The sequence below is a fragment of the Tachyglossus aculeatus genome, chromosome 21 (genome assembly GCF_015852505.1).
Source record: "Tachyglossus aculeatus isolate mTacAcu1 chromosome 21, mTacAcu1.pri, whole genome shotgun sequence".
Taxonomy (NCBI): Eukaryota; Metazoa; Chordata; class Mammalia; order Monotremata; family Tachyglossidae; genus Tachyglossus; species Tachyglossus aculeatus.
In genome coordinates this window covers 52,286,807-52,313,858 of record NC_052086.1, presented here as the reverse complement: position 1 = coordinate 52,313,858, position 27,052 = coordinate 52,286,807, and the positions used below count along the sequence as shown (strand labels likewise).

The 27,052-nt window shown below is 51.4% G+C and overlaps 1 protein-coding gene across 1 annotated transcript; it reads left to right on the top strand.

The window, feature by feature from the left end:
* Window positions 1-253: 253 nt before the first annotated feature.
* Window positions 254-27,052, top strand: SLC5A11 (solute carrier family 5 member 11). Its single transcript, XM_038763307.1, has 16 exons — window positions 254-495; window positions 6,494-6,683; window positions 11,462-11,533; window positions 12,738-12,842; window positions 13,486-13,545; window positions 14,717-14,821; window positions 16,367-16,472; window positions 16,755-16,835; window positions 17,666-17,871; window positions 18,631-18,766; window positions 19,400-19,507; window positions 19,990-20,140; window positions 20,527-20,695; window positions 22,455-22,670; window positions 23,781-23,943; window positions 24,731-27,052. Exons 2-16 carry the CDS (start codon window positions 6,549-6,551, stop codon window positions 24,931-24,933), a joined length of 2,016 nt encoding a protein of 671 aa, XP_038619235.1. The 5' UTR covers window positions 254-495; window positions 6,494-6,548; the 3' UTR covers window positions 24,934-27,052.

Below are 27,052 nucleotides of genomic sequence, written 5' to 3'. Positions count from 1 at the left end.
CCGGTGACCTCATGGGGCTTTTCCACTGCTAATGTCCCATCCTCCTCGCTCCTCCGACTCTGTTTCACATGCCCACGTCCTAACTAACACCCTTCTCCCCCCTCCCCCCTCCCACTCTCTCTAAGTGCCCACTTCCTGTCCTCTCCCGGCCTGGCACGGGCGGGCGGGGGAGGGACCAAGAGGGAGCCTCTGCCTCCCAGCTCTGAGTAGCACCAGCCCCCTGACCCAGCTCCAAGGACCCCCTCCCCATCGACCCCAGGCCCAGGAGTGGAGCCGGGACTCAGGGTGAGCCCTCCGTGAGCCCCTAGTGCGGGGGAGCGATAAGGAGGACGGGAGGCAAACCAATCGGACTTTAATGTGATTTCCTGATCCCAGGGCGCTGTTGGCGGACTATCTGACTGCTCCAAGGGGATTAGGAATCTCCAATCCCAGCCAGTCTCTGTTGGAGTTTGGAGTTTGCCCCACGGCCTCACAAGCGAATGTGAACGGCAGAAGGTGAGATCTATTCGCCCCCAGACGTCGTTTAGCTTGGCACTGAGGTGGAAGCGACTCTCTCATGCTGCAAGGCCGCCCTTCGCTGGTCCGTGGGGGTACCGGGCTGGGGGCTGGCGCAGGGCTGGATTTTACGGTCCCGGAGGGGAGGATGGTGAACTCAGGCTAATCAGGTAAGACACCTTGGGGCTCTGACAGGTGGATCCCACTCTATGCTGTGGTGGGAGCTGAGGGAAACTGAGGCCGATTTGCTAAATGCAGACCATCTCCTCGCCTCCTTCTTACCCCATCGGTCTTGCTCTGCCAAGCAGAGATTGCCGTTTGCTCTCTGATTTCACTGGGAGTTGAATGAGCAAGGCAGGGCTGCGTATAATCGGCCCAGGTTTCCCTCAGGAGTTGGAAGACCGAGGACACAGTTTCCGGCCTCGGTCTCCCGCTCTTTCTATCCCTCCCAGGGGCCAGGACGGCTCTGCTGAGGCCTGTTAGAAGGCGTGCCTCCCCTCCTTCCCTCTGGAAACAGAAGGAAAGGGGTGTCCCGTCTCCTTTGGCCAATCACTTCACCTCTAGGCCCGAGGTTTTGGGACTCAATCTCTGACTTGTTGATTTCCCCTCTGGAAATGCCAGAGCCTTCCAGGAGAGTGGTGCCCCACGCTGGCCTAGGCACCCTGTGGGCAGGGCTAGGGCCAGCGTCGGTGGGTGAGCATGGCTAGTCCTAGCACCGGGCCAGATGTTTTTCATGTCCTGCAGTCCACCCTGGCCCAAGCCCAGGCCAGACCGCAGGAAAGAAGCTTTGCACTCCAGGCTCCATGAGGGTGGCCGGCTGGTTTAGGGGCAGCTGAAGTTAGGCCTCTGGAGAGTGTGGAGAGGCCAGCAGGCTAAGTGCTCTCCATCTGCCAGGCTGGACAAGCAAAGGCTGGGTCTCAGCAACAGGGACTCCATGGAGCCAGAAACAGGGTGCGCCAATCCAGAAGTTATCTTGTACTCGTTTCTTGGTCACTCCAACCGCACTTCCTGCTGCCTGAACAGTTGTCCCAGCAGCCTTGGTGGGCCTAGAAGTCTTAGGGCATCTGCCATGTATGCCCCAACCTCCAGCCCAGGCCACTGCCAGCTCGTTCTGGCTCACTTCCAGTTTCAGCATTCATTCATTCATTCAGTTGTATTTACTGAGCGCTTACTGTGTGCAGAGCACTGTACTAAGCGCTTGGAAAGTACAATTTGGCAACAGATAGAGACAATCCCTACCCAACAACTGGCTCACAGTATAGCTTCAGAGGACCTGGGTTCTATACCTGGCACTTAAAAAAAATGGTATTTGCTAAACACTTACTACGTGCCAGACATTGAAATAAGCAGCGGGGTACCTAATCAGGCTGGACACAGTCCCTGTCCCACCTGGGGTTCACAGTCTTGATCCCTAATTTACAACCGGGTTGGAGGCCAGGGGCCATCTCTGGTGACCCCTAGTCCTCAGTCCTTCAGAGACTTCCAGGTTTTCCTGATAATAATAATAATAATAAAAGTACTTTTAAGCACATACTATGTGCCAAGCACTGTTCTAAGTACTGGGGTTGATACAAGTTGATCAGATGGGACACAGTCCCTGTCTTACATGGGGCTCACAGTCTCAACCCCCATTTTACAGACGAGGGAACTGAGGCCTAGGGAAGTGAAGTGACTTGCCCCAGGTCACACAGCAGACATGTGGGGGACTAGGGCTAAAACCCAGGTCCTTCTGATTCCCGGGCCTGTGCTGTAACCACCAAGCCGCACTGCTTCTGAGCTCTGGCAAGGGCCACCTGTCTCACTCCCACTTCTGAAGGATCAGGATGAAGACGTGCTTCTTCCTGATTCCACGCCAGCCTTTCCCGGGGGAAAGGAAATGTGGAGAGTTCTCTGAGCCTCCAGCCTGGGATGGGAAATGCTGCTGCACAATCCGTTGCTCGACCCAGCAGAGAGAGAACTCCCGGTCCTTCTCTGTTCAGTGGGTTAAAATAATAATAATAATAATAATAATGGCATTTATTAAGTGCTTACTATGTGCAAAGCACTGTTCAGGTTATAAGGTGATCAGGTTGTCCCACAGGGGGCTCACAGTCTTAATCCCCATTTTACAGATGAGGTAACTGAGGCCCAGAGAAATTAGGTGACTTGCCCAAAGTCACACAGCTGACAGTTGGCGGAGCAGGGGTTTGAACCCATGACCTCTGACTCCAAAGCCCGGGCTCCTGCTACTGAGCCATGCTGCTTCTCTGTAAATGGTGGAAGAGGCAGATTGGTCTCCAACCAGAGAAGAGGAGACCCAGGACAGAAATTGATGGCAGTAAGTTTACTGATGCTCATCTCATAAATTGACAGGGGGCCCCAGGGGAATTAAAGATGGACCGGGCTGTGAGTCTTTTTTGGTTTGTTTGTTTATTTTTTATGGTATTTGTTAAGCACTTATTATGTTCCAGGCACTATACAAAGCACTGGGGTAGGTATAAGTTAATCAGATTGGACACAGTCCCTGACCCACATGGGGCTCAAAAATTTGACCCCCATTTAATAGATGAGGCAACTGAAGCATAGAGAAGTGAAGTGACTTGCCCATGGTCCCACAGCAGACAGGTGGCAGAGCCAGGAGTTCCAATCCCAGCTTGACTAGCTGCTGTTCGAAGTGCTTGACATCTCTGAGCCCTGGTGCATTTATCTCTGGGGCACAAGAAACTCAGCCCTAGGCTTTTCTGTTGGAGACTGGAAAGGAAGGGAATAAGTAAATTCACATCCTTAACCCATAGCTCCTTCATCCTCATGACACACCAGTGAAGGAGCGGGGGTTAGTCTCCAGATTTTACAGATGGGAAAAGCAAGATCTAGAGAGGCCGGGAGTCTTGGCCAAAGTTCCACAGGGAGGAAAGAGGGCAGATGGGCCTGGAGACCCTGTTGTCCTGACTTCTGAGAGCTCCAGCTCTGAGACTGCTGACTTTGCAGCTCTGTGCTCCTGCTAAATAAGGACAGTTCACACTTTGCCCTGTTCTCCCCCTCCAAGGGCTTTTGAGGCTGGAACACTGAGCTGGTCCATCTCTGGGACCGGGAGGGGACAAAATTTGTTTCCACTGATTTTCTGACTACAGCAGCCCAGTCAGTTGGCTGCCAGCTGGGCCAATTTAACCATGTGGGCCGCCGAGACCCAACAACTGAGTGGCTCATTTGCCCTTTGCAGAGACTGGTGGGAGAAGGCAAGGAGGCAGCTAAGCAGTGGACTCGCTCTGCCCCGACCGAGGCAAAAAGGTATTATTGTTCTGCCTCTGAATGGGCCAGGTTTACCCCTCCTGCCCCCAGCCCCTGACTGGGGCATCGACAAACTGGAGTTCTCCAACACTCTGCCTCTGGGGGACTTGGTCAGACTCCACTCAGGACCTAGAATTTTGTTCAGAGAGCCCAGCAAACTGTGTCCAACGAGCTGTTCTCTGCCTGCAGTGTCCAGGGAACGGTGGCCAATGGGAGATTCAGGGAGTTCCTGAGTCTTTTCACCTGCAGATGGATCTCTGGAGACCCCACCCCTCTCCCTTCTTCCCTGCCCGCTCTCTTTAGATGCTGAGGTGTAGCCCTACAACTTTCCCTCCTTCCTTTCTTCCCTTGAAACCAGGGTGCCCTCTTCCTTCCTCGCCTCTCCTCCCATCCCTTCTAGGCCAGAAAGCTTTTTCTCTCCCCTCAGCCTTTGGCTCAGCCACCCTGGACAGTAGGAGCTGCCCCTGTCACAGCCTTGAAAGAGCCTAAAAGATAGGTCACCTGGGCCTCAGTCAATAATATTTCAATCAATCTCAAGTACTTATTGAGCACTTACTGATTAACTAATTGATTGCACTAAGCACCCGGGAGAGTACCCTAGAGTAAGTAGGTGTGATCCCCGTCTTCAAGGAGTTTACAATCCAGTGGGCCTCCCTGTAACAGCCTCCAGGACACTGTCCTGTCCCTCTCTAAGCATTTAAGGTTCCCACCAACAGGATGGGCCCCGAAGCTGGGACATGGCCTGCCATTTATTGTGTCAGGAAGAGGTGCCACCACTGATACCCAAGGCAGGGTGGAAAGTAAGTCTCCCCCATCACCAGGAGACCTGGCCTCACCTACCAAAGTAGTTAATTGCATCTGGCTCATCTGTCCGTTGTCTGGAGTCAAAACTCAGAGGCGCATTCACCTTGTTCTTTTCCCGCAAAAGTTTCCTGGCCCTGGGTCTTCCTTGCACTCCTACCCAGGCTCTGTTGTCAATCAGTAGATCATTCAAGCATAGTGAACGTTCAGTGGTTACACAGCATCTTACTAAGTGCTTGTTAGACATGATCTCTGCCCTCAAGGAGCTTACAATCTAGCGGGGAAGACAGACACTAAAATAAATTACAGGCAGAGGCAAGTAAAAAATTATGGAAGATGTGGACAGGGACACAACCTGTAAAAGGGGAGGATAGGGGCTCTGGCTGGGAATTCCCATCCACCCATCCATTCATTTATTCATTTGTTTGTTCATTCATTCATTCAATCATTCAATAGCATTTATTGATCACGTCCTTCGTGTAGAAACTAGACTACTTCTAAGCTTACAGTCTACAATCTACACCCTCAAGTGAGGCCCTCCAGCCTTGGATCCAAGGATCAGAGTGAGGATGAAACTTTGGGACAGTCTGGCCCTGGATTCCAGTTGTCCTGGAGTTGACCCTCTTGTCCTGGGGCATTGAAATTCCCTGACAATCGGCTCCAGAGCTGGAGCAAATCTAGGTGGGCACTGCCCTGAACAAGGCAGGGCTCTGCTTAGGCAGGGTCAGGCCTAGGCAGTGGCAGAGACAGCTGCATCTCAGGAAAGATGTCTGGAGCAGGGAGAAGAGGAGCACTTCTAGATGGGGAGGGTTCCAACACTGTCATCACCACCGGCGTTCCCCGGGGCAACTGCTTGGGGAAGACCCTAGTTTAGGTGCTGCGTTTGTTTTATAAATAAATGCAGATGGGTTATGGCGGGTAGGCACGCGGGGAAAGAATGAGAAGCACCCAGAAGCATTTCAGAGGCACAGATGGGGTTTCTGCCCTGATTCTGGTGAGCGTTCACCATCCTCTAGCCTGTGAGCTCGTTGTAGGCAGGGATTGTCTGTCTTCACTGCTAAATGGTACTTTCCAAGCTCTTAATATAGTGCTCTGCACACGGTAAGCGCTCAATAAATACGATCGAATGAATGTTCTCCCTCTCTAGACTGTCAGCTCATTGTGGGCAGTGAATGTGTTTACCAACTCTATTATACTGTAGTCTCCCAAGCGTTTAGTATAATGCTCTGCACATAGTACATACAACTGCCTGATTGATTAGTGAGCGTTTCAGTCGTTTTTTTTAAATGGCATTTATTAAGTGCTTACTATGTGCAAAGCACTGTTCTAAGTGCTGAATAATAATAATGATGGCATTCGTTAAGCGCTTACTAAGTGCAAAGCACTGTTCTAAGTGCTGGGGGATACAAGGTGATCAGATTGTCCCACGTGGGGCTCACAGTCTTAATCCCCATTTTACAGATGAGAGAACTGAGGCACAGAGCAGCATGGCTCGGTGGAAAGAGCTCGGGCTTTGGAGTCAGAGGTCATGGGTTCAAATCCCGGCTCTGCCAATTGTCAGCTGTGTGACTTTGGGCAAGTCACTTAACTTCTCTGGGCCTCAGTTACCTCATCCGTAAAATGGGGATGAAGACTGTGAGCCCCACATGGGACATCCTGATCACCTTGTAACCTCCCCAGCACTTAGAACAGCATTCTGCACATAGTAAGCGCTTAATTAATGCCATCAAAAAAAAAAAGTGGCTTGGCCAAGGTAACACAGCTGACAAGTGACGGAGCCGGGATTCAAACCCATGACCTCTGACTCTCAATCCCGGGCTCTTTCTACTGAGCCACACTCCATCATCCCATCCTGCTCTCTCAATTCCCTGCAGCTCATGGATGTGCAATAACTTATCCTCCGGTCTCGGGACTTCCTCCCTCTTCACAGGTAGATGTAACTCCAAGGACGACCCCCTCCTAGTCACTGAAAGACCCCAAGGGCCATGGAGAGCACAGCAAGCAGCCCCCCACTCTCCAGCTTCGACAACCTGGAGGCCTTTCCGGAACAGAGCCTGGAGACCGTGGACATTGTGGTGCTGGTACTCTACTTCGTCTTCGTCCTGGCTGTTGGACTATGGGTAAGCTTGGAAAGTGACTCCTCCCTCCCCTTCTCCTCTTCCCTCAAAATCTTTCACTCTCTTTGGTCCGTTCTCCCCCCACATCCCCTCTCCTGCCCCCCTTGAACTTTTCCCTCTGGGAGATCAAGAGCCTTGAGAAACATCTTGAAGGAGAAGGTCAGTGAGATGAGGGAAGTCATTCCAGGCCTATCAGATAATAATACTAATAATTGTGGTATTTATGAAGTGCTTACTATGTCATCCTCATCATCATCATCATCAATCATATTTATTGAGCGCTTACTGTGTGCAGAGCACTGTACTAAGTGCTTGGGAAGTACAAGTTGGCAACATATAGAGACAGTCCCTACCCAACAGTGGGCTCACAGTCTAAAAGGGGGAGACAGAGAACAAAGCCAAACATCCTAACAAATGAAATAAATAGAATAGATATGTGCAAGTAAAATAAATAAATAGAGTAATAAATATGTACAAACATATATACATATATACAGGTGCTGTGGGTAAGGGAAGGAGGTAAGATGGGGGGGATGGAGAGGGGGACGAGGGGGAGAGGAAGGAAGGGGCTTAGTCTGGGAAGGCCTCCTGGAGGAGGTGAGCTCTCAGTAGGGCCTTGAAGGGAGGAAGAGAGCTAGCTTGGCGGATGGGCAGAGGGAGGGCATTCCAGGCCCGGGGGATGACGTGGGCCGGGGGTCGATGGCGGGATAGGCGAGAACGAGGTACGGTGAGGCCAGGCGCTGTACTAAGATGGGTGGGTGGGAACATAAGCCATGATGGAAACAGAGCAGGGGTAGACAGAGTTCCTGTAGGGAGGTGCCTAGCTGGGTGAAGCAGCAGACCAGGGTTGGGAGAGGCAGGGGAGGGATGTTGGGAAGACTGAATCACCCCCTGGTCATGAGAGCCTCCTCCGCCCCCTCCGCTGGCCCAGGACGTGGGTCACAACCGGCCTCTCCGGATCCTTGTTCCCGGTTGCCTCGGGGTGTCTTCTGGTGGGGGTCTGCTTCAGAGGCATTGCTCTGCTGGACTTTGTCCCACAAAAGTATTTTCCTGGGGCCTGATGGAGTGCTGGGGTGCTGGGTGCATCTGTGAGACCATCCCTTTTCTTAATAATTAGATGCTTGCTTTGTGCTGAGCGCTGGGTGGGGAAGATAATAACACTAATAATAATAATGACATGTATTAAGTGCTTACTATGTGCAAAGCACTGTTCTAAGCACTGGGGAGGTTACAAGGTGATCAGGTTGTCCCACGTGGGTCTCACAGTCTTAATCCCCATAATACAGATGAGGTAACTGAGGCATAGAGAAGTTAGGTCACTTGCCCGAAGTCACACAGCTGACAAGTGGAGGAGCCAGGATTTGAACCCATGACCTCTGACTCCAAAGCCACTGAGCCACACTGCTTGGTAGATAATAATAATAACAATTATCATTGTTATCATTATCTTTCCACTGAGTGGCTCTTTCTACTGAGCCACACTGCTTGGTAGATAATAATAATAACAATTATCATTGCTATCATTATCTTTCCACTGAGTGGCTCTTTCCACTAAGCCACACTGCTTGGTAGATAATAATAATAACAATTATCATTGTCATCATTATCATTATTATTATTATGGTATTTAAGTGCTTACTATCTGTCAGTTACTGTACTAAGCGCTGGGGTAGATACAAGTTGATCAGGTTGAACACAGTCCCTGCCCCATGTGGGGCTCACAATCTTAATCCCCATTTTACAGATGAGATAACTGAGGCCCAGAGAGGTTGCAACTTGTTCAAGATCACACAGCAGGCTAGTGACAGAACTGGGGCTAGGACCCAGGTCTTCTGACTCTCAGTCCCAGGCTCTTTCCAGTAGGCCACACTTTTTAAAATTTTTTAATGGTACTTGCTAAGTGCTTATTATATGCTAGGCACTGTACTAAGCACTGGAGAAGGTACAGTATACACAGATGGGTCACAGTGTCTGTCCCTTATGGGGCTCACAGTCTAAGTAGGAGGACGAACAGGCATTGAACCCCCATTTCCCCACTTTTCTTTCCTCCTCCACTTCTATTTCTCCTAAAACTTCTCTTCCTGCCTCTGTCCTTAGTGCTCTAGCACTTGGAACAAACAGTAGTATGGTCTCTAAAACTCCTTATAATAATAATTATAATTATGCCACTTGTTAAGCTCTTACTATGTCGTCAAGCACTGTTCTAAGTGCTGGGTTAGATATAAATTAATCAGGTTGGATGTAGTCTCTGTCCTATTTGGAGTTCACAGTCTGTCGTCTAATTCATAATCGGGTTGATACCCTCTGTTTGCACCTGTTCAGTTCTTTGGCCTTGCACAGGACTTCTTTTCCTCTTCACACATGCTCCGTTATTTGAGGAGGCCCAGGGACGAACCACGGGCCTTTATAGAGCCAAGATGAGTGCTCACCTCTGTCAGTACTGATAAAGATGGGCAATTGCTTCAGCAGAGGATGTCCTAAGGTCCATCCGGCTGGCCCATAATGCCATGGCACCCTGGCCCTTATGAAGGAGTAGAGCCCAGCCCAGGACAGAATACTAACCTCACCCCTGTTCCCCGGTGGGCCCCAACCCAGAAATTTGGACAAGACCCCTGAGAATCTTGATGTGGGCTAGCGCTGTAGCCCAGCCTGGCAGGGGGGCCTGGGTCCCCTCACCTTCCACTAGGCAGCATGGCTTAATGGCTAGAGCACAGGCCTGGGAGACAGAAGGACCTGGGTTCTAATCCTGATTCTGCCACGTGTCAGCTGAGTGACCTTGGGTGAGTCACTTTACTTCTCTGTGCCTCAGTTCCCTCATCTGCAAAAGAGGGATTAAGACTGGGAGTCCACAGTGGGACAGAGACTGTGTCCAACCTAGACTTGTATTTACCCGTGCATTTAGGACAGTGCTTGGAGAACAATGCTTGGCACATAGTAAGTGTTTAACAAGTACCATAATTATTATCAATTATTATTCCAGTGAGGGCCGGTGCTGAAAAAGGTGGGGTCTGCATCCCCTCACAACCCCTCAGTGAGGGTTGGCTTCTGGGCAGCAGGGGCCTTGGATCTCCCATCAATACCAGCTCGGCCTTTGGGTGACCTCTCCCCCGGTGCTGGAGGGCAGGTGTCTATTGATCTAAACCCTCTGACTCCCAAGTCCTGCAGGTCTGCAGAGCCCGGGGCCTTTGGGTGCTTTGTGGAGTGGCCTCATTCATTCATTCAATCAATTGTATTTATTGAGGACTTACTGTGCACAAAGCACCGCACTAAGCGCTTGGGAGAGTACAATATAACAACAAAGGGACACATTCCTGTCCACAGCGAGCTCACAGTCTAGAGGGACAAGCAGCTTCTACGGTGCTTTAGCCCTAGCCCGTCTCCTGGGGTTCCGCCTTTGGATGCAGCTTCTTCCTGTGTCTGCCATGCGACCCTAGGGTGCTGGCCTAATTCTGTAGGAGTGGTATTTATTGAGCGCTTACTGTGGGAAGAGTACTGTACTAAGCACCGAGAAAAACAATACAAGTGAGAATTAGACACAGATCCTGTCTCTTGAAGAGCTCACAGTCTTGGTGTGGCATTTCTCTGGGCACTTTATTTGGTGTCCTGAGCCTAGCCTGGTGGGGCAGGTTGTCTGTCTCGGGGTAGGATCTTGTTTAGGACACCCGCAAATGCTTTGGAACTGGGGGAAAACTAACCCGGATTTCAAGAGCTGGTTTTCTGCGATTTCCCAAACCCCAGCAGGCCGAGGTGACCTGCTGTAGAGTGATGTTTCTATGGGCCCGGCCCCTTCACCCCACTAGCTGGTGGGGAAAGGGGAAAACCATCTCCCCCTTTCACAGGAAAGGAGACAACGGCACTCTCCCACCCATGTCCAGCTCTGTGTGAGGCCCAGCTTCTCCGAGGAGAAGACTAATGAGTAACTTCAAGACATCAAAGGAGGTGCCGGCCAGGATATGAACAGGATAGTCAAGATTAGATCGGCTGGGAGAGCTTGGAGCCAGGGGAATAGAACAAATGACTTTTCAAAGTTCCTTCAGCCTCAAAGCACCTTGCGGCTTCCAGGGTCAGGGTCTGAATGGGAATCGGGCCTTCAGATGGTTCTGAGCTGGGCATGAAGAGCCAAACCGCGGGCCTCACTGTCTCTGCCATAGGCAGACTCACCAGGGCCGAGTGCCCGCTTCCTCTGGCCTGGCCCGGTCCGGCCCGGCCCGGCCCAGAGAGCCAAGGCCACTATAGGTCTCCGGATGCTCTTAATACGGCAGGTCCAAATCCAGCTAGGGAAGAATGAAACTTACTGCTGCCTCCAGAGAGAGAGGAAGGGGCTGCTGACCATTCATTTATTCATTCAATCGTATTTATTGAGCGCTTCCTGTGCAGAGCACTGTACTAAGCACTTGGGAAGTATAAGTTGGCAACATATAGAGGTGGTCCCTACCCAACCCTGTCACAGAGACTGACAACAAAACAAAACATGTAGATGGGTGTCAAGTCGCCAGAACAAATAGAATTAAAGCTAAATGCACATCATTAACAAAATAAATAGAACAATAAATATGTACAAGTAAAATAAATAGAGCGATAAATCTGTACAGACATATATACAGGTGTTGTGGGGAGGGGAAGGAGGTAGGGCAGGGGGGATGGGGATGAGGAGATGGTGACCAGGACCCAGGCCCTCGGCTGCCCATCCACTGCCAAGCCGTGCCGGACTTTAGGTTCCAGTCAGCTCTCAGGTGGGGTCTGCCCACCAGGGGTGTATGCTTTCTCTTTCCTCTTTCCAGTCCATGTGCAGGACCAAGAGAAATACTGTGCAGGGCTACTTCCTGGCTGGTGGGGACATGGCCTGGTGGCCGGTGAGTACATCATCCCGGCAGCTGCCCCTGTCCTTGTCCCTCTCCCATCAGACATCCCTCCCCACCGCGGACCCAGGCACTACGGACCCAGGCACCAGGGACTGCCCGCGGGGCTCCTCTGCTCTCCTGATGGGAGGGGGCAGAAAGTGGAGTCCTGCCCCTGCCTCCCCACAACCCAGAAACACAACTTCACTGCAGTTCCCCCAAAAACCAGGCCTTCCCCAAACTAGGCAGAGGGGGATGGATCAGAGGGAGGGCAGAGATTTCTGGGTTTGAAGCCAGGAATCTGGCAGCCAACATTATGGGCTGCTTTGGGGTTCAGGTACTTCCTGTTTTTATTTATTTATTTTTTTTATTTGTGTGTGTGTGTGTGTGTGTGTGTGTGTGTGAGAGAGAGAGAGAGAGAGAGAGAGAGAGAGAGAGAGAGAGAGAGAGAGAGAGAGAGAGAGAGAGAGAGAAAGAAATTGCCCTCCCTAAAGTGGGAGGAGGGTTCGGGAATCTTTCAGTCTCTGGGGAGGTTTCCTTAGGGGTGACACCTGGCAGCCTGTGACACTTACCCCTTGTCTTCTCCCCCGACCCTCATCCCCTCCCTGGGAGCTTCCCCAAGGTGTTAATGGTCTGTGCTCTGGAGCATGCCTGTGTGGTAACCAGATGCTCTGTACCCTTTGCCCAGAAGAATCCCCTGCCCAGTCTTAACCTAAGGTATTTATTAAGTGCTTACTATGTGCCAAGCACTGAACTAAGCTCTGGGATAGATACAAGATAATCAGCTTGGACACAGTCCATGTCCAGCATGGGACTCACAGTCTACGTCCCGCATGGGACTCACAGTCTAATTTTACAGATTAGGAAATTTAGGCCCAGAGAAGTTAAATGACTTGCCCAAGGTCACACGGCAGACAACTAGATTAGAAGCAGGTCCTTCCGACTCCCAGGGCTATGCTTTATCCATTAGGCCATGTTGCTTCTCAGTCAGTGATACTTATTGAGTGCCTCCTGGGGGTGGAGCACTCTACTAAGCACTGGGGATAGGACACAGAAGACTGTCCAGGGCCAGGACCAGGGCCGCGGTGGGTGGGTTGGAAATCTGGATCCCGAGATAGGCCCAAACTGATCCAGGAGGCTGAGACGACATTTGCGGCAACTCTCAGCCGAAAGCTGCCATTTCCCAGGCCCTTGGGCAGCCGATCCCTTGTCTCTGCAGGTAGGGGCTTCCCTTTTTGCCAGCAACGTGGGCAGCGGGCATTTCATTGGCCTGGCCGGCTCCGGTGCCGCCGTGGGAATTTCACCGACAGCATTCGAGTTTAATGTAAGTCTTGCCCTCCAGGCGTGGCCCGTTTTAACATATGTCTCGCCCTCCAAATGCGGGCTTCCCGGGGGCTGGGGGCAGGAGGGTGGGATGGCAAGAGTGCAGTGAGTGGCGACCTGCACCCCTGGCACCTGGTCTGAGAGTGGGCCTGCTCCTGCTGGTCCTGAAGCAAAGATTGGTGCCAGGCTTCCCCTTGGTTTCCAGCAGGGGAAATCCCCTCAGACTCCCAGAAGCGGTACCCTGACCCTCTCTCTGGGCAGATTATTATTGTCCAGCCCTAATAATTGTTAATAATAATTGTTATTATGGAGGAACCCAGCCAGGTGGGTGAGGAGAAGAGCAGGAGCGGCTGATATTGCTCTGCATTTTGACTTTAAATGAAAATAAATCATCTGGTAAAAGAGGTTCAAACTGTCATCTCTTCATCACTATCATCAACTATCATCACTGTTTATTGTCGTATTGTACTGTCCCAAGCGCTTAGTACAGTGCCCTGTGCATAGTAAGTGCTTAATAAATACAATTGAATGAAAGGAATGAATCTTTTGTGTTAACAGTTTAAGTTTTTTTGTGTTTTTTTTTTTTTAAAGTGGCGTACTGCCCAGGGATGGGCAGGAGCTGACTACGATCTCCTCCTCCACAGGGGATTTTTTCGGTCTTGATGTTGGCCTGGCTCTTCCTTCCCATTTACGTGGCAGGTGGGGTAAGTCGGGCAGGCCCAGGGGCTGCCCCTGTCTGGGACTTCCTTGTGAGGGCGTAGCCTTTCTTGGAAAATGCGGAACCTCACGGGCTCTCCAGGACTCTTCCTGTCCAACTTGGGGGCTGCAGCCCAGGCTGGCTGCTTAGGCAGGTTCCCTGAGAAGGGCACTGACCCTCTCTGTGCTCCAGGTTCTCCAGAGCCAAAATAGCTGCAAGTCACTGATGACTACTTTCTGAAAGTGCCATCGGACAACAAGTTGTAAAGCCCTGTGGTGGCCAGAGTCCATTCCTGCAGGAAGGAAGGAACCTAGTGGGAGTGAAGACTTCCTCTCCACACCCATGAGAGGAAAGAGCCCTTATCAGGTCCTGCCAGGTGTCCCTAAAGTCCCACCAGATCCAGGGTTTCCAGGCAGCCACTGGCATTTTGACCACTCAGCTTCTCCTGCCTCTCCTGCTGGGAGTCCCACCTGGATGACTGAAATCAAATTTATAAAGCTCCTTCTGCTCTCGGAGAAAGCAGATTCCTAACCCCCCAGGTAAAGAAGTAATGGGGCTTAAAGGAGAAAGAGGCAGGAGATCTGGTGAGCCCCATTCCCATTTACGCCTCTGGTCAGTTTTTACAGAAGAGCAGGCCTTTGGCCATGAAACGAACAGCCCATGCCTCAGGTGTCAAAAAATAATAATAATAACAATGATGGTATTTGTTAAGTGCTTACTATGTGCAAAGCACTGTTCTAAGCGCTGGGGAGGTTGCAAGGTCTAAGCGCAGGTCTAAGTCAAATGACAGGATAATGAGCATCCATTGTTATCAAGTTCCCACGGTTTGGGGAATGCTGGGATTATGAACGCTGAGGATTAAAATACGGAGGCCATGAGGAGATGATGAAGATTCCTAGTAGTGATTTTGTACTGTGTGGATGGGGGTACTAGAAAGAAGTGAGGAAGAGAAAGGGAATAAAAACATTAACCCTTCCCATCATACTCCTCCTTCCCCTCAGACTCACCTGACTTCCCTCTGGTGACGAAATGTTCAAGAGGCCCTAAGAAACCCAAAGGAGCTGAATTGTTTCTGTGACTCAAGGACAGGGAAGGCTGGAGAACAGATCTGTGGTTAACCTGTACCTGTGACTCTCTACAAATGCAACGACGTTCGCCTCCTTGTCCCTTTCTTGCAGGTGACCACCATGCCAGAGTACTTAAAGAAGAGATTTGGAGGTAGAAGGATACCGATCTTCCTAGCTATTCTCTATTTGTTCATCTACATATTCACAAAGATCTCGGTAAGAAGGAGGGCGCTTTCACACCAAACAATCCATTCCCTGTTTCTTATCGAGGTCCTAGATCAGCTCAGAGCTCAAAGAACTTGTCTGGCAACTTCAGGGGGGTGTTAGGAGCCCTGTGAGGGGGTCAAATTCCAAGCTGTTTCCATCTTGGGCCTGCTGCTGACCTACTCTGTTATAAATGCAGGGGATAGATACCCTTAGCAAAGACAAATGGAGGAAAGAAGTAAAAAAGTCCCTGTCGGGAAGTCCCCAGTTGGCTGCAGGGAGGCTAGTAACAACCCAGGAAGTTACTGACACCTTCATGAGGAATAATTGAGCAATTTACAGGGCCTTGATTGGCACCTGCTGAGCAGCTGGGGATAATTGGAGGGTTTGTGGGCCAAGTGCCACAGTGCCCAGGAAACAATCAGCCATCCGAGAGGTAACAAATGTAGTTCAGCAGATCAAGCTCTACTACTCTAAACTGATATATGGTTTAGGGAAAGTTGCCTGTCCTTTGTTTTCCCATTTGAAAAGCAAAGAAGGGGGTCTATTTTGTGATTCTTTTCCCCCTGCCTAGGACATGCTTTTGGAAGTAGCCACATCTTCCTGGCCCCCTTACCCGATAGGCCTTCCCTCCCCCTAGCCTCTCCCTTTCCCTTATTACTTATTGAACACCCACTAAGTGTACGGTAATAATAATACTTAGGGTGCGAACCCCATGTGGGACAGAAACTGTGTCCAACCTGATTGTCTCGTATCTACCCCAGAGCTTAGTATAGTGCTTGGCATATTATAAGTATTTAGTAAAATGTTACTATAATCACTGTAAGTGCCAGGATAGATACAAGATAATCAGGTTTTACAAGGACCATATGGAGCTCAGTCTTGAAAGGGGAGGGCAAACAGGTATTTAACCTTTATTTCCTAGAAACTGAAGCCCAGAGAAGTTAAGTGACTTGCCCAAAGTCCCACACGGGCAAGTGGCAGAGCTGAAGTCAGACCCCTGGTTCTCTGACTGCCAACACCATGGTCTTTCCACTAGGCCACACTACTTGCCCCTTCTTCTGACCCCCATTTTAGAACATTTCTTCACATGCTGAGGGGCTCCCTCTCCTGATCCATCAACTCCCAGCTTGGGACCCGCCCCCCACAACTGCCCCAGAGCTGGCAACCCCAAGAGCATGCCAACTCATACCCCTTCGCCCACCCTCACTTCCAACATGGCACACTTTGATGCCTGGCCTGATTCTGGGGGATGGGGCAGGCCTGGTGGGTGTGCAGAGCAGTCAGTCAATCAATCAATCAATCAATCATATTTATTGAGTGCTTACTGTGTGCAGAGCACTGTACTAAGCACTTGGGAAGTACAAGTTGGCAACATATAGAGACGGTCCTTACCCAACAGTGGACTCACAGTCTCCAGACTGTGCCCCCTGCCCGGGCCCCGGTCCGGCCTGACGGACCGCCAGACAGTAATCGTCCTCTGGTTTGAAACAGGCCCTTGGCCTGGGCCCGAAGCTTTGCTACTTTCGATCCTCAGCCTCCACTCCTGTTTGCCAGGTGGATATGTACGCCGGCGCCTTGTTCATTCAGCAGTCGTTACACTTGGACCTCTACCTGGCCGTGGGAGGCCTGCTGCTGGTCACTGCCATCTACACCGTGGCAGGTATGTCAGGACTTCAGAAGAAGAGCTCTAGAGCTGAGCTGCCCGCCTCTTTCCAATCAATCCATGAATAAGTGATATTTATCGAGCGCTTACTGTGATCTTATTGAGCGCTCGGGAGAGTACAATATACCAATAACCAGATACGTTCCTGACCCACAAGCTTACAGTCTACCGGGAAAGTCCCGGTCCTCTCCATGTTGAGGGGACACAGCCAGGCTGTTTGGGGGCACCTGGCCCCCAGCCATCCTCACCCTTGGCATCAACTGCCTACTTTCCCTGCAGGTGGTCTGGCTGCCGTCATCTACACAGATGCTCTGCAGACCGCAATCATGCTCATCGGAGCTGTGATCCTGAGCAGTTACAGTACGTAATTCCCTTTCCCTTCCCTTCCCCTAGGCTTCGGGTAGAAGTGACTTTTGCCCCAGTGACTCTCCTCTCTCCCCGGTCCCAGGTCTCCAGAGCATTTAGGGGTATTGGCTCATCCTGTAAGGGAGCCTCTGGAAGGACTGCTTTGGTTGGTGTCTGTGCCGGAGTCCAAGCTTAGCAATAATAATAATAATGATAACTGTAGCCCTTTTTAAGAACTTACCATGTGCCAAGAGCTGGGGTAGATACAATACTGTCATATCAAACACAGTCTCTGTCCCACAGTCAAAGGAGAGAGAAAACCCACACTGCATCCCCATTGTTCAAATGAAGAAACTGGGGCTCAGAGAGGTTATAATAATAATAATAATGATAGCACTTATTAAGCGCTTACTATGTGCAAAACACTATTTTAAGCACTGGAGAGGTTACAAGGTGATCAGGTTGTCTCACGTGGGGCTCACAGTCTTAATCTCCACTTTCCAGATGAGGTAACTGAGGCACAAAGAAGTTAAGTGACTTGCCCAAAGTCACACAGCCGACAGTTGGTGGAGCCAGGATTTGAACGTGGAGCCAGGATTGAACCCATGACCTCTGACTCCAAAGCCCATGCTCTTTCCACTGAGCCATGCTGCTTCTCTATGTGACTTGTTTAAGGTCACGCGGCAGACAAATGCCGGAGCCGGAATGAGAACCCAGGTCATCTGACTCCCAGTCCTGTGCTCTCTCCACTAGGCCATGCTGCTTCTCTGGCCCACCTCAGCACTCATCAGTCCCGAAGCAGCGAGCTGAGCTCTGACAGGATCACTGTCTCCTTTCCCTCTCAGGCTTTGCGGCAGTTGGGGGGATGGAAGGGCTGAAGGACAAATACTTTTCTGCCGTGCCCAGCAACCGCAGTGCAAACAACAGCTGTGGCTTGCCCAGAGACGACGCCTTCCATCTTTTCCGGGATCCTGTGAATTCCGATCTCCCCTGGCCTGGAATTCTGCTTGGAATATCAATCCCCTCTCTATGGTATTGGTGTACGGATCAGGTAACTTCCGCTGGGAGAGCCTCCCTGATAACGCCTTCACTGCTGCTCCCTGAGCCACCCTTGGGGAGGGGGCTCAGATAGGTGGTCCTAAGGCACCAAGGGGGAGCCCGTGTAAGGGTCAAAAGGTAAACCCTGCAGGTGGGGACCTATTCCTGGCCTGTCCTCGGGTACCCTTCCCTCTTCCCATTTGCTGCTTTTTCTTCCCGCTACAAAAAAGGCCACCATCATAGAATTGGCAGTGGGGTGGAGATTGCTCATGATTTGTTAGAATAATGATCTGGACAGCAGAATGAGGCAAGGACTAGAGAGGGGAGAGACTGGAGGCAGGGAGATCGAAATCGAGAAGGGGTATGAAAAGTGATTGGACTGACACAGCATAGTTTGGAGGGAGAGGATGGATTCTGGCATTGTGAAGACGGCCCCAGGAGAGTTTGGTGACTGACTGAATATGCAGGTAAAAAGGAGAGAGAAGAGTCAAGGGTAATGCCGAGGCTGTGGGATTGGGAGACGGGGAGGCCGGTGATGCTGTCTACCCCTCTCTCCTGGGTCCTCCTTCTTAATCAACCTAGGACTCCCAGGTGGACACGCTCATGTTGGTACTTCTGGTATGTGGAGCCTTCTCCCTCCCAAGCACTAGGATTAGGGGCACCTTCAGTTTACCTCATGGGTGTGGCGAAAGGAGTCGATTCCACACTTCCCATCCCCTCAACGTGGCTCAGTTCCTAGGCTGCCTCCCCCAACCTCTTCTGTGGTTCCCAGGTCATTGTTCAGCGTTCCCTAGCAGCCCAGAACATGTCCCACGCCAAAGGGGGCTCCCTGCTGGCAGCGTACCTCAAGGTGCTGCCCCTTTTCCTCATGGTGATGCCTGGCATGATCAGCCGTGTCCTGTTCCCAGGTAAGGGGGTCAAGGGGGAGTTAGTCCCCCCGTTGCGCCCCACCCACTACCTTCTCTGCAGTCCTCTCTGCTCTGCCCTGGTCACTTCAGTGCTTAGAACAATGCTTTGCACATAGTAAGTGCTTAATAAATGTCACAAAAAAAAACTTGAACCAGACCCCCAGAGGCCTGAGAGGTGAGATAGTGTGGTCCATTAGGGAGCGCCCTTCCTGGACCTTGAGAGGGCTCCTCTACCCCAGCTCTGCCACTGACTCTGTCGCCTTCATTAATGGGAACAGCTACCCGACTCTTGCCCCTTCCCAGTTTTTCCCAGAGGGTGGAACCTGGCAGAGGGATTGTCCCACCCAAGCTGGGAATAGAGACAAGGCAGTCAGCCTCACAGGACACATCAGGGAGTAAAGGCGAGCTACAAGTCGGGCAGACTCCTCCTTCCCTTTTACCTCCTCAATCGATCCTCATTTCCCATAGCCCCTTCTTTGCCCTAGGATCCCACCAGCTCACCGCTCCATGCTTCCCCACTCCCCCCTTCCCCACTACTCCCCTTCTCCGTCCCCCTTCCCCGGCTGAAGGGCCCACCTGGTTCATCTTGGCCTGTGGTCACCTTCTCTCTCCATTTGTGTTTCTTCCTCACAGACCTGGTTGCGTGTGCAGATCCCAAAACCTGCCAGAAAATCTGCGGCAATCCCTCAGGCTGCTCTGACATAGCTTATCCCAAACTCGTCCTGGAACTCCTGCCACTAGGTACATCCTCCCCAGCTGAGGTGGGCCCGGGGGTGGGGGCAGCAGGACCGAGCAGCCTGACGACCCACCACCCTCTACTTACCCCAGAGAGGGTCCCCGTGGCCCCCAGGAGGCCTGTGGTTCAGTCTGGCAGCTCAGCCCAGGGAGGCTGCCCGGGTCCTCTCTGCCCTCCCCAGCCTCCATCTAGGGCAGGGCCAGCAGCCCTGGGGGGAATCAGATCCCTCCAGTCTGGCCTGTTGGACTCCCCCAAACCCACAGGTGCTGTAGGGGCAGCTGAGCAAGGAAGGTCGTAGTGAGGCAGTGGCTTCTGCTTCCAGGATTGTGGATGGACGTCTAGTCCGAACTGCCCACTCTGGTCTGAGGAGTATCAGGGGGTTGAGGGAGAATGGCAGCTATTGCTCAAAGGGGTTTCACTCCCAGGAGGCAAATGGGCAGCTGCTCCAGTTTGCCAAGGAGACCCTCTCCTTTCCTTTGCCCCCCAGGACTGCGGGGCCTCATGATGTCCGTGATGGTCGCCGCCCTCATGTCCTCTCTCACGTCCATCTTCAACAGCTCCAGCACCATCTTCACCATGGACCTGTGGCGCCACTTCAGGCCCCGGGCTTCCGAGTGGGAACTCATGATTGTGGGCAGGTGAGGGCCAGAGTTGGCTTCGTGGCAGTTGGCAGGGCCCCTTGGTACCGGGCCGGGCCCCTTGATGGTGGGCAAGACTCTTCGGCGGTGGGCCAGGCCCCTTTGCGGGGAGCAGGACCGTTAGGCGACGGGATGGGTCCTGGGCTAACGGGAGACTGGAGGGATTCAGGCCCCAAACAGCTGTTTTTGTAGACTGGTTTATAGCCCAGTGGGGCTGTGACAGAGGACAGGAAAGAAATGGTGGGCATGGCAGACTGGGGTGGGGGTGGGAAGGTAGAAAGGGCATAAAGGGCGGTGAGGGCTGGGCTGGGCTTGGCTCAGCTCAGGCCAGGCGGGAAGAGGAGAGGCTGTTGAGGAGCTGTGGGCTGGGTCTGTTTCTTGGTCAGGGTGTTTGTGTTGCTGCTGGTGGTGGTGTCCATCCTCTGGATCCCCCTGGTGCAGGCCAGCCAGGGGGGCCAGCTCTTCATTTACATCCAGTCCGTCAGCTCCTACCTGCAGCCGCCCGTTGCTGTGATCTTCATCCTGGGCTGTTTCTGGACCCGGACCAATGAAAAGGTAATTGCAAGCCAGCACCTCCCCCAGGCCCGCCCGGCTAGCAGATCTGGCCCCGGGCTTTTCCCAGGAAGAGGTAGCTCCACACCTCCTTGTTGTCATCCTCCTCCTAATAATAATAATAATAACTGCGGTATTTGTTCAGTGCTTACCATGTGCCAGGTACCATACTAAGCACTGGGGTGGATACAAGCAAATCAGGTTGGACACAGTCCCTGTCCCGCGTGAGACTCAATGTTAATCCCCATTTTACAGAAGAGGTAACTGAAGCATAGAGTAGTTAAGTGACTTGCTCAAGGCCACACCCTCCTCCTCAAGAAGCAGAATGTGATAGAAGAACAGGAATGGGGATCTGGGGCTGCTCTCCCTGAGAGCAGGACCTCATTTCTGGATGCGGCATTTTAACGGGGAAAACCCAGCTCCCCAGTCCTGCCTCTGCCCCGCATCCCTGTCTAGCCCCCGAGCACTGGACTCTCCTGACTTGGTCAGACCCAGGTTCTGGCCCACCTGCCTTGCCCTAATCATTCCCCACACCACCAGTGTTTACTGCTTTGACTTTGAAGTGATTCCCATGCCTGGGAAGAGCAAGAGATACTGTTCCCACGGGCTACGGCATTGCACGGCTTTGGGCCAGGTGGTACTGTTTTGGACACCGATGGAATCTCGTGGCCGCCTGTTTCACTGGGTTTTGCCTGCAGTACCAGAGCCAAGACTTTTAAAGTCCCTGGGTAGTCCAGGCGGCCTAGCTGGCTGTGGGCTCCAGTTCCTGATTCTCATGGGATGGCTCAGATGGAGGCTTCCCGTCCCACCTCGATGGTGTAGTGGGTCCATTACTCCCTTCCAGGCAAAACACGCTGCCCTTGTCTTTAACAAGCACAGATCTGCTTGCCCCTGGCCCCATGGCGAGCCACACATGGGTCTCTGATAGGATTCTCATTCTCTTCTTCCAAAGCATTGGGTCCCTTTGGCAAGCAGAGTGAAGTTCCTTGAAGTGACTAAGCCGGGCTTGCGGGGGTGGGTCCCAACGGGCATGCTGCTAGGTTGAGGCTAGGGCCAAGGTTCTCCTTGAGGTGAAGGACGTGACCAGGCAGAGCCCAGCCGGGGCTTGTCGCTGGGCGTGACTGACTAGTCTCGGCAGTTGGGGTAGCAGGGAGGGCCAGCTTGTACTTCCCAAGTGCTTAGTACAGTGCTCTGCACACAGTAAGTGCTCAATAAATACGACTGAATGAATGAATGAATGGAGACACCGGGGAGAGAGCCTAGGAGTCAGAAGGACGTGGATTCTAATCCCGGCTCTGCCACTGGTTTGCTGTGTGACAAGTCACTCAGGTAACCCTTATCTGTCAAATGGGCATTAAGACTGTGAGCCCTATATCGGACAGGGACTCTGTCTAGCCTGATTAGCTTCCATCTCCCCCTGCGCTTAGAATAGTGTCTGGCACCTAGTGAGTGCTTAACAAATCCTGCAATGATTATTAGTATTGTCATTGGAAGACAAAAAGAGAAAGGAGGGAAGGCCTGAGGTAGAGCAAGGAGAAGCGAGTAGGGGCTGGAAGGATCTCTGTGCATTTGAGCATCAAATAACACACAAACTGGGGCAACCCGGTTGCGTTTATCTGAAGCACACAGCAGGGCACCTTTGAAGAGAGGAGGTAATGTGACCAAGTGGTTCTGTGCCCAGGCCCAGACACGGATTTGGCTGACCAGAGCTGGGTTGCCCATGTTCCTCTCCAGTTCCAACAAACATCCTGGTGCTTTGCAGGGGGCCTTTTGGGGGCTGCTGGTTGGCCTGCTGCTGGGCCTGGTCAGGATGGTGCTGGACTTCATCTATGTGCAACCTCCGTGCGACCAACCAGATGACCGGCCCGGGGTGGTGAAACACGTCCACTACCTCTACTTCTCCACCATCCTGACGGCGGTCACCATGGTCACGGTGGTGATCGTGAGCTGGTTTACAGAACCACCCTCCAGAGAAATGGTACGTTCTCCAGCTTCCCCGAGAGCCGCCCATCAGTGAGGTGACGGTGACCAGCACTTCTCCCCCTCCTAACCCCTACCCTGCCCTTTCCCATCTCTTGGCACAATCCAGATGCCTCTTTCCCTTTCAATTCTTTCTCCTAAGGATTGCACCTGTTTTCATGTACTTACGTGGACTTGTGTGGGCCCCATCGCCCCTACTAAACTGTATGCTCCTTGTGGGCAGGGATGCGTCTATTCTCTAAACAGAAAGTCCAAGTACGCAGTGCAACACAACCTTGTTTGACTGTCAAATGAGGGCCCATAGTTACCCGGGGGTTTGACGCCAGCCTCCCACATTCATTGAGATCACAGCGAGGTTTCTGTCTGAATGAATGAGACATATAACAATGGCAGTTCAGCTGAGATTGTTCTGTGGAGTTATGGCTCTCAAGGAGAGAGGAGGAGGATGGTGGGGTGGAGCAGATGTGAAAGACGGGGAGGAGGGTAGGACTAAGCCCACCTTTTTCTCATCTTCCACTCTGTCGCCCTGACTTGCTCCCTTCTCTCTTCCCCCCGCCCCAACCCCACAACACATGTCCATAGCTGTCATTTTATTTATTTGTGTTGATGTCTTTCTCCCTCCCTTTAACCTGTAAGCTCTTGGTGGGCAGGGAAGTGTCTGTTTATTGTTGTATTGTACTCTCCCAAGTGCTTAGTCTAGAAGAGGGGAGACACATCAAAACAAGTAAACAGGCATCAATATAAATAGAATTATAGATATGTACTTATATACACAAATGCTGTGGGGCAGGGAGAGGAGGGTGGAGTAAAGGGAGCTAGTCAGGGCGATATGGCGGGAGGGTGAGCTGAGGAAAAGGGGGTTTTAGTCAGGGAAGACCTCTTGAAGATGAGCCTTCAGTAGGGCTTTGAAGTGGGGAAGTGTGATTGTTTGGCAGATTTGAGGAGGGAGGGCACTCCAGGCCAGAGGGAGGACATGGGCCAGGAGCTGGGAATGGGACAGGTGAGAATGAGGCACAGTGAGAAGGTTAGCACCAGAGGAGTGGAGTGTGTGGGAATGAATGAACAAATGGCCACAGTTGCCCTCCTCACAAGCCTTTTCTTTGACCAGGTCAGCCGCCTCACCTGGTTTACCTACCAGGATCCCCTGATGAAAGAGGTTCAGCCCACCTCGTCCCTGAACTCTGACCCCAGAAGTGGCTCTTCTGAACCCTGCAATACCGGACCCCATCTTGAGATGAACATTCAGGAAAATGCATCCAACCCCAAAAACGGTGAGTTAACTTTCTGTCACTTGAGCTTTGTGACCAGCAGAACTGGAGTCAGACTGTACTTGACATTTGCCCTCGGACAGAGCAACTAGGGTCTGGGATCTAGTACCCGCGTTTCTATTTCTACTAGAGGAGCAGCATGGCTCAGTGGAAAGAGCACGGGCTTTGGAGTCCGAGGTTATGGGTTCAAATCCCAGCCCTGACAATTGCCAGCTGTGTGACTTTGGGCAAGTCACTTCACTTCTCTGGGCCTCAGTTCCCTCATCTGTAAAATGGGGATGAAGACTGTAAGCCCCCCGTGGGACAACCTGATCACCTTGCAAACTCCCCAGCGCTTAGAATAGTGCTTTGCACACAGTAAGTGCTTAATAAATGCTGTCATTATTATTATTATTATTATTATTATTACTTCCAGCCCTGTCCCAAGCTAGTGTCTCCCAGCAGGAAGCTGAGCATGTGACTACCTCTGTTTAACCGCCCCCTCCCCGCACCACCCAACCACCCACATACATGCAAACACTCTCAAATTTCCTCATTTGTATTTGGGATAATACTCATCCCCTTCTTAGTTTTCAGGAATGCTGAGGAGGAGGAACAGATGGGATTTCTAGGAGTGACATCAACACTGCTCAGTGGGGAGGTCTGACATCTGTTTCTGATTACCCATCCTTGAGTCTTAGGTTTCTCAGCTCCTTAGATTCAGTCACTTGTTTAGCACCTTGCTGAAGAGAGAGGCTGAGGCTTGCTATTGTTCACTCCCATTCCACTTACTTTTGACTGTTTGTTCTAGGTGATGGTACTAAAAAGCCATCAAAACTGAAGCAGACCCTCTTCTGGCTCTGTGGGATGGACAGCACGTCTGAGGGAGGCCCTGTGAGCCAGCTCGAACCAGCCGTCGTTTTGGCGGAGAACCCCCTTATAAAGAGCATTCTGGATATCAACTTAATTCTCTGCATCAGCATCGCAGTATTTTTATGGGGCTTCTTTGCCTAAGGAAACAGCCACGTCTCCTAATTTTGTATTTTGTGGAAAACTAAAATTACCAGGTGTCACTTTCTGGGCATTAACCACCCCCCAAAACAAAAACGATGTTTTTCCTTTTGTTGAGGGGGTTAGCTGGAAAGGTATTAAGAAAGAAAGCAGAGTCAGACTTTTCATTTCATCCCATGTCTGCGAAGTGGTGGCTTTGGCACAGGAAACTAGCGTTCGGAAGACACTGATCCGAGTTTCACCAGCCTCACGGAAAGAAACGACACAGGGCCACCAGGATGGAAAACATCATCAAAAACTCAGTCTCAGGGGCGTGAAACGACCTCCACGCATTAGAAAAGAACACTAAATATACTGACGTGGTTGGATCTCATCTCCCTCTCCCACTGTAGGGAAGGTCTTGAACATTGAGTTCTGGCTGCAAGAAGGGCAGTGCCAGTTGAAGTGTTTAATGAGTTACCACGGAAAAGTTCCTTGGAAATCATTAGCTTTAAAAATAAACCTTATGAGTCAAAGGATGGACCAACCAGAAAATGTATCTAATGAAGGTCATGTTTCAGTTGGTTTCCCAGGAAATATGCTAACTGGCTAATCAAGGGCTGGGAATTTTGCTCCTATTAACTGGAAATTTATGGAAGCCTTAAGCACTGGCCTTCTGTTGGTTGGAGAAAGACAGCCTTCACTGCGGAGGAAGCAGCTCTCGGGTGTCTGTCAGCCCCATGTGGTACAGAGACTGTGCCTGGACCAGTTAGCTTAGTACACTGCCTGGCACATAGTAAATACTTTAGAACCACAATTATTAGTAGTCTCATGTTTTCCCTATTCTTGTGAATACATCCAAAACAGGTCCTGCCGGCACAAGGATTTCCCATGCCAGCCCCCTTCCACAGTGGTGCATGGATGGCAAGATGAATGAAACCAACATGGAAAAAGACCATATTTGGGGGGGATTGCCCAAGGCAGGTCATAGCAGTGGAGCTCAGAGCAAATCAGGGAGCAGCTTTCAGCCTGGCTAGGGAAGGGAGGGAGGCCTTCCCACCCAAGGATCAGGAGGGACCTCTTTCTGAAAGAGTTGCCATTATTTTGTAACTTGCAGAGGCCCTAAGGCTGGAATATTCCTGAAACTCCAAACCCCCAAACCCCTTCTTCATAATGCCCCCCTAGATCCACTGCCATCCACCTCCCCCTTTATATTAGAGGGGGACATTCGGGCACACCCACCCACACCCCTCCCTTTCAAGACAATCTCTGCCGCTGGGGCACTAACTGCTGAATTACATTCTTGCATGTCCTTCCTTAGGATCTAAATTATTCAGAGCCCGTTTAGACATGCCATCTACTTGCAACCTTCCCCTTAGAGAGTGGTCAGCTTACATCTTGACTGCCTCGTGTATCTGTACATCTGGAAAAACAGGCTTCATCTTCCCTCTTATTTTGAGACTGTGCAGATCTACTTTTTAGGGCAAAAACTACTCTGCATCAAAAGATATTCACGTCAGTTTAATAGTATGTCATTGAGCACTTCTGAAATGCAGGTTCTGTTATTAGAAACTGTCAACTTAAAGGACGGGTTGATCGGCTATGGCCTCTACGTACATATTGCTCCTTAACAGTTGCATATTTGATTTTGCTTTTACAGAATGGTAGATTAAAAGGCAAAAAGCTGGGAAGTGCACTTAGTGGAAACCCTACAGCACTGGGGGTAACTGGTCGGTCGGGTTACTGATGGATCGTGCAAAGTCTGGCAACTGATTGGTGTCCCATGGGTATCGCTCTTCCCCACAGTCCTCTGCTTTAAACTAGCCACCCGGACCTCCCTTATTTGGCCTCAGTTCTATGTTGCTGCTCAAGTGCTTTGCTGGCAGCAGTACCTGATATTTTGCTAACTGCTTCACTGATGGGTTATGGTAGAGATTCACGTTGTGTTCAGAATTGGGTATTTTGAATGGCTAAATGATAGCATGCTGGGGAGAACAAGATTCCTCAAAGGGATATTTAATACCATTTGGTAGATGGTATCCACTCATTTGGGGTACATCAGCTACGGTGCAAGCTTGTCACCCACTTGCCTCAGAGCCACAGCAGTTCCTGGACGTTCTGCTTCACTGTAGAGGTTGATAAG